Genomic DNA, 7044 nt, shown 5'->3' on the forward strand with positions numbered 1-7044 from the left:
CCCGATGCTCTCCCGATGCTCTCCCGCCGCTCCCCCGCCCGTCCCGGCGCTGTTCCTTTAACGACGGGGCGGGCGCTGCTCGGCGGGGCCGTCCCGGGTCCGGCGGGGGGGGAAGTGACGGGCGGGGGGCGAGGGCAGAGCCCGCAGAGGGAGGGAGAGAGGGAGGGAAGGAGCGAGCGGTCGCTGGATGAAAAGGGCGAGCGGGCGGCGCTCGGAGCCACCCCCGCGGGGCCGGGGGCGCGGCGGGGCCGCCTTTCCCCCGCCGCCGTGCGCGCCCCCGCCCCACGCCCGCCCTGCCCGGAGCCCGTGGGCGCGGGGGGGATGCGGGGCCCGCGGCGCCGGCTCCCGGCGCTGCCCGCGCTGCTGTGGCTGGCGCTGGCCCCGCTGCCCGGCCCCGCGGCGCGGGCAGAGCTGCGGGTGCGGGTGCGGCTGCCCGGCGGGCAGGTGACCGAGGAGAGCCTGCAGGCCGACAGCGGGGCCGACTGCGTCAGCCTGGAGCTGCGGGCGGCGGACGGGGCGCTCGTCACGCTCACGGCTGATTTCAGACAGGTACGGGGCCGAGGGGAGCATCCCCGCGGGACAGGGATGCGCGGAGCGCCCGCGCCCGCCCGCCGGCCGGTCCGGGGCTCCCTCGGTGGTTCCCGGAGGAGATGAAAGGCAGAGGGGTGGGAGCGCTGGCCCCTGGCACCGCGCGGGTCACGGCTCTGTGAGTGCTTTTCGTGGGATGAGCGGTCCTTCCCCTCCTCCCTCCGGGCTGGGATGGACTCGGAACCTGGGGGTTCCAGGGGCCAGAACTGTTTGATGAGGCGAGGGAGGCGGTGATCCCACACTGAGAAGCAGCCAGGATGACCATGGGGCGATGTGCTGGGGAAGGGTCCGCGCAGGCAAAGAGCGGGAGCTGGCAGGACAGGCACGTGTAGGGGAAACTCCGTCCATCCTCACGCACGGCTGGGGTCTTTGTTTGAGGTCTCTGCAGAGCTCCGCACAGCTCCGAGCCGGTGAACCAGGCTCGCTGTCCCCACTGGTGTCACACCTGTGACCTGGGCTGCCTCCGTGCTGGAAGTAGCCGGTGCAAGGTCCCGGTGGGATGGGTGGCAGTGTCCCTGCACCCGGCTGACCCCGGCAGCGCTGCTCCTCGTTGTGAACGGCACGGCTTTGCATGGCTCTGCATAGTTTTGCATGACAGGCTCGGCACAGCTGGGCACGGAGCAGGGGCAGGGCAGGAGAGTCTGCACAGGGAGATCTCGGGTTCCGGACTCCGGGATGGGAGTGTCCGTGCTCTGCTGTATCTCTGGGATGTCTCTGGGGTGGTTAGTTCCTTAGGTGGGCTCCTGCTGCCTTTGGGAGCTCGTCTGTGTGTGTGGGGGGTGGGAAGTGTTTGACTGACAGCTGTCTGTGGGACTGACAACACCCTCTCCCCCCAGCCCAGAGTGCCAGAGGTGGCCTCTCTGCAGGGAGGTGATGCTGGCTGAGCTGGAGCCCAAAATCCCACCCTTCTCAGTGGCTCCTTGGCCAGCGTGGAGCATTCCAAGCCTGGCTGGATGCAGTGAACTTCCTACTGCTCAGAGAAGAGCCGTTTGCAGCCGTGTGGGTGGCAGGGCTTTGTGGGTGCCATGGCTGTGTTATCTTGTTCCAACCCCCCTTTCAGACTGTTTGCTCAGGTGGACTTTGGTTTTGCAGCAGGAGGAAGCTCAGGCCCATGAGGTAGGAAGGTGATGTGTCCCAACCTTGCTGTGAACCTTGGAGCCTTTTGCCAGGGATTGTCCTGGTGTCTCTTCCCCTTTCAGCTGCGCTCCTTGCAAGCTCCCAGGGTCCCCTCTTCCATCTGGGGTGGGTGCAGGGGCAAGCCCACCTCTCTCTGAGATGGCAGCAGAAGCCATGGAGATTTTGGAAGCAGTAGCATGCTCCAAGTACTCCAGCACATGTGCAGGGAAGCAGCCCCACGGCTCCTATTAAAAAAACAATATTAAAACATTGCAAGAAGACGTGGCCCAGCAGGGAAGTTAAGGGAGGGAGGGCTCTCAAGCCTGCAGATTGCAAACTCGCACACTGCAGTGTATTCCCAGGCAATGGAAATCCAACCTCATTACAGATCCTCTAGGTAGGCCCTTTGGGACCCTGGGATGTGACCTGGGGACTGCTGGTGTCCTGAGGTGTTCATTTGTTTTGGTTTTTTCAGCATTTTTCACTTGCTTCAGCTCTTCTGGAGAGCTCAGATCTCATCCACAAACCCAGCAGGGTGTATGTTATCTCCTCTCTGGCCCTCATCCTTATTATAGTCGAGCTTCCTCTGGGTTCAGGTTCTCTGAAGGTCTCTGGCTCCAGTCTGTTAAATCCCGAGCTCCGTGCATCCCCTCAGCTCCTGCTGGAAACACACAGATGGGCCCTGGAAGGCTTTGCAAGCCTCGGACTCGCAGGAGCTCATTCCTCATCTTCAGTTTTAGAGCAGTTGGGAACTGGCTCTCTCTGCCCCGTGGCTTTGCTGGAAAAATAGCTGAAAAAAGCCAGGAAATGATAAAGGAGTGGGGAGCTGGCTGTGCAGTGAGTAATGGGGTGAGCAGGCAGCAGCCTGGCCAGGCTTCCCCCTCTGCACCCGGGCAGTTCCCCGTGCTCCTCTGCTGCTCATCTCTCCAAAATTGCACAACTTCTCCTCCCCGGTGAAGGTCGTGGGGTTGGTTCTGAGTGCTCACAGAAGCAGCTGGGGTTGTTGCCCTGCTGCCCCGAGCCAGATTGCGTGGCTGCGCTGTGGCCAGGATGCTGGGGTTTTTCCACAAATGATTTTTCCACTTCCCTGGCTCAAACTGCAGGGGGTTAGTCCAAAAGGCAGGTTTTTATTTTTTTTTTCCCCTCCTCTCTGCCGGCAATTTGTGGTTGCCAGACCAGGGGCTGGAGAAGAAAGGAGCTAAATGAGATCACTGTTCATTGCTTTCCTCTGACACTGGTGGGACTTGAGCAGTGCCTGAGGCTTCCACAGAGTTGGGGTTTTCATTTCTCCTCCAGCCCTGCCTCCCCTCCAGAGCTGAACCTGGAGGAGTTGTGGCCTCAGAGCACACCAGGTTTTTTTGTTCTTTAGTGCAGCACATACTGGTCAGTGAGAGTCCAACCTGGGACCTGGTGTTTTCTGGGCAGTGCAACAGTGACCATTTATCATATTGGCAAGAATGTGATGAAAACACTTATTTTCCTGCATAGTAGGGGAAAAAAAAGTAATAAAACACTGAAGGGGGACATCAACCCTAAATGTTGTATCTAATCTGAAGAACATGATCTTGCCCGTTGTTAAAAATGGCCTGAGAACAAAGTGGGTGGTTTTATTTCAAGGTCAGCACAAAGATGCAGAAAAGTTTCTTTTCCCTTTTGATTGCTGGAAAAGTTGAGTTGGAAACACAAGGGAGCAAGTCTGGGTTAATGGTATTTTAACACTTGCCCTGCCAGTCCATGCAGGGTCCTTGTTGACAAGGCTGATGTTCTGTGGTGTTTTGGTGTGGTGCTTTCAGAATTTCCTTCTGACGAGGGGCCATTGTGTTTGTTGACAAATGACCAGGTGATACAGAAAGCATCTGTCCAAGATTGAAACTGTGTGATTGGGAAAGCAGATTGTTCTCTGGAGAGGTACCAAAAATAGAAAAGGAGGGTCATTCAAGGCAGGAGGGACGGGGTGGGCTCATTAAAACACGGTGCTGTTTGTCACTCTGACTTGTAGAATCTTATGGCTGTGAAAATGTGCTTGCTTTTTTTTTTTCCCCTCTCCAAGCACATCCTTGATTCACCCTGAATATGTGGCAACACAGCAAAGTGACTTCATTCTAGGAAGAGAGGGGTTAAAAAGCACAATCCCCACCCACTCAGGGTAACTCAGCTGGACCCCCAGTGTGGATTCGGGAGCACATTTCGTGTGCTGTCCAAGCACGTGGAATTCTGGCCAGCTGTGGCTGTTCCCTGGGGCCCTGACCACAGCAAAGGCTGCTGACAGGGCACAGAATTGGGCACAGAATTGGGCTGGTGTCACCCCTGCAGCACATCCCCCCTGCCTGTGCCCCCTGCTCTGAGCAGCCACGTGACAGCAGAGACAAAAGTGGGTCCCACAGCAGCACTGATGGCCTTGGGGGGGAAAAAATTTTAGCAGGAAAGCTGAATGGGCTGCAGGGAGGAAGGCATTGAAATAATTAATTTCCCTGGGAACTGGTTTGCTCCACTCCAAGTGGAGGGCTCTGGACCACACAGGATTGTGAGTCCCTGCTGGATAGACCCCGAAATGGGGCATGGATTGTTCTCACCCCCCAGATGACAGTCCCTGGAGGAGCTGGCTGAGGACAGCACGAGGAGGGGAGAAGTTTGATGGTTTCCCTGCTCCTCCTTGCAGGCCAGTCTTTGCTGGAAGTCCCTTTGGTAGGCATGGGGATGTTGGGAGCTCGGAGCACTGATTTCCTTCCTTTAGGAAGGAGGAGCTGCTCCCCCTGTGCCATGACAGCCTGGGCTGTGTCACCTGCAGTGCCCCAGAACTGGCTGCTCCCTGTCACACCGGGTGTTTGTCACTCAGATCCAAGCAGGAGGTGAAGTGTCCCTGCCACAGGAGTGCAGGGCAGGGCCGAGGATTCCCGACGCCCCCGCGATGAGTTCACCTGGAGAGTCCCCACAAAGCTCTGCTGGGACTTGTTCCCTGCTGGGAAATTTTGCAGAAACCCAGAGGTTCAGGGTGCTCTTTGTTGCCTTGGCTGGGTACCCACCTTGGCACTGGTTCACTCTGCTCCTGCTGCCGGGAAAGAGGGGAGGTGGCTGAGGGGGGAAAGGTGCTCTCTGAGGAGGAGAAACTTTGGTGGCTCTTTCCATGTGAGATATTTTTTTTTAAGTGACACGCTTTGGTTCTTGCTCCACCTGAGCCATAGCCAGGGCAGGGAGAGCTGGGAAGCTGGGGAAAGCCAAGCAAGGCTTTGGGACAGGCTGGGGAAGAGAAGAGCCTGACTTCTTGCTAAGGACAAGAAGTCCTTTATCCGGAAAATGGGCATCCCCAGCAAGGATCACTTTGGCTTTGCTTGGAGCCAGGGAAAGGTGGGATTTCTCTCTTCAGAACAACTCGTGCCACAGGAGCCAGGTCCTTGAACAAAACAGCTTTATTAAAGCTGCTCCTTGGCTCACTGGCTGTTTCAGTGCTGGCAGCACAGCCCATTCCTGCCTTTCCCAGTGCATCTCCCTTGGTGTCAGCAAATGTGCTGGGAATCCCTGACACCTGGAGTTGGGGCAGGGGGAGCTGAGAACCTCTCCTATGTCTCAGCCACGAGGAGGAAGGAGTTGGCTGTCTGAAGGCTAATTCTTAAATAGACGGATCAGGAGGATTAATCAGTTGCTCAGCACGTTCTCATTTTACAGAAATTGCCTCCAACCTGGGAAGTGCTGCACTGTTTTTAATCTCCTGCCTGCAGAGGTTTTCAGCCTGAGTGCAAAACATGGTTATCCCTGTTTTGCTTTTTTCCGGGCTGAATGCTGGTTGTTCAAAGCGAATTCAAATTAAATCCACAGCTGAAGAACATGCCAGAGTCAGCTCCTGGTTTTAGGCCACTCATCCGTGGGCCGTGCTCGGTGTGGGAGCTCACAGCTGGAAGGCAGCTGGACTGAATGTAGATGGGAATGTGGGTTGTTCCAGTGGTGCCAGTGTCTCAGTGGGAAGTCTCCCCATTAAATCTGTGAAAAAATAATGATTCCATAGCAATTTCACAAGCATTTTTGGTATCCCTTCCTTCCCAAGCCTCCTTCACGACTGTGACCATGTCAGAAGGTCTGTATGTAAAATACCAAAACTATTGACCCAGGCAGAAAAGGAGGTCGGCTGCAGCTGATCATAATGGGCTATTCTGGCTTTAACAATTCGATTTTCATTTCTGTTCCACATGCTGTTGGGTTCAGAAAAATTAGTAATTTTTTTTCTCCAGGATACCAGTTGTCCAGAAGCAAGTGAGGGAAGGCAGCAGGGGAGATTTGGGACTGCTTACTAAGTGAGGCATGGAGATAATAGCTGTGTGATACTTGTTTAACAAAACCAAACAAGGCTCCTTGGAGTGTTGCCTCCCTTCTTGGTGAAGGACAGAACCCCCAGCTGCTGTTTGAGGAAGCCGTGGATGTGGGATGTGACCTGGCAGCAATTTGTCCTTGCCACAGTGGGGTTGGGAAACCCCTTAATTCTTTCCATACAACAGTGACTCCGCTGCAGGCTTCTGGGTGGGATTGAACCTGGGACTACACCCCTGTGCTCAGGCAGCACAAGGATGAGACCTTGGACTTTGTTTTTTGGCTGGAGCCTTTCTGAAGCCGGAGCTTCTCGGTTCACCCCACTGATGGCAAAGATTTGTGACTCTCACTCTTGTTCTTTATCTCTCTGTCAGGAGGTGAAGATCTTCCGTGCCTTAATCCTGGGGGAGCTGGAGAGGGGCCAGAGCCAGTTCCAGGCTCTGTGCTTTGTGACGCGGCTCCACCGCAACGAGATCATCCCCAGCGAGTCCATGGCCAAGCTGCGCCAGGTACGAGGCTCCATCCAGGCTTTCCTGGAGCTGGATGCCCTCCCCAGGCAGCTGCCTGAGTGTTCAGCTCTCAGACACACCTTTGACCACCCCTCCTGCTTGAGGGACTTGGTATTAAACTAAGTTTATCAGTGGTACTGAGCCTAAGAGGGAGGCAGGGTTTAGTCCAGCCTGTATCAGGGGTGAGTGGGTGGCCGTAAAAATCCCTGTCCCAGTGAAGTCAGGTCAGAGCTGGGGCCATTTGTCACAACAGAACGTTGAGAAACCATCACAGGCAAATCAGAGCAGTGGTAAAACATGATGGGTTCAGCACCAACAAGTTTTTAAAGTGCCTTCCACCCAGGTGCATTTCCAGAGGAACATCCATTCGCACATCTTTGGGACAGGCTGGGGAAAAGGAAAGCCTGAGTTCTTGCTCAGGAGTGGCCACTGCAGGGTACATGTCTCCCAGAAAACGGGCATCCCCAGCAAGGATCACTTTGGCTTTGCTTGGAGCCAGGGAAAGGTGGGATTTCTCTCTTCAGAACAACTC

General features: G+C 55.9%; 1 protein-coding gene across 1 annotated transcript in view; it reads left to right on the plus strand.

Moving 5' to 3' along the window:
• The first annotated feature begins 296 nt into the window (after window positions 1–296).
• The window catches only part of OAF (out at first homolog), a 9890-nt gene continuing 3142 nt past the window's right edge, over window positions 297–7044 (plus strand). Inside the window, exons 1-2 of the mRNA XM_017809818.1 lie at window positions 297–549; window positions 6378–6512. Of these exons, the coding sequence (XP_017665307.1) occupies window positions 322–549; window positions 6378–6512 (363 nt within the window). The 5' untranslated portion in view covers window positions 297–321. The remainder of the gene's footprint in view (window positions 550–6377; window positions 6513–7044) is intronic.

This window comes from Lepidothrix coronata, unplaced genomic scaffold, assembly GCF_001604755.1.
Source record: "Lepidothrix coronata isolate B3197 unplaced genomic scaffold, Lepidothrix_coronata-1.0 Scaffold27, whole genome shotgun sequence".
Taxonomy (NCBI): domain Eukaryota; kingdom Metazoa; phylum Chordata; class Aves; order Passeriformes; family Pipridae; genus Lepidothrix; species Lepidothrix coronata.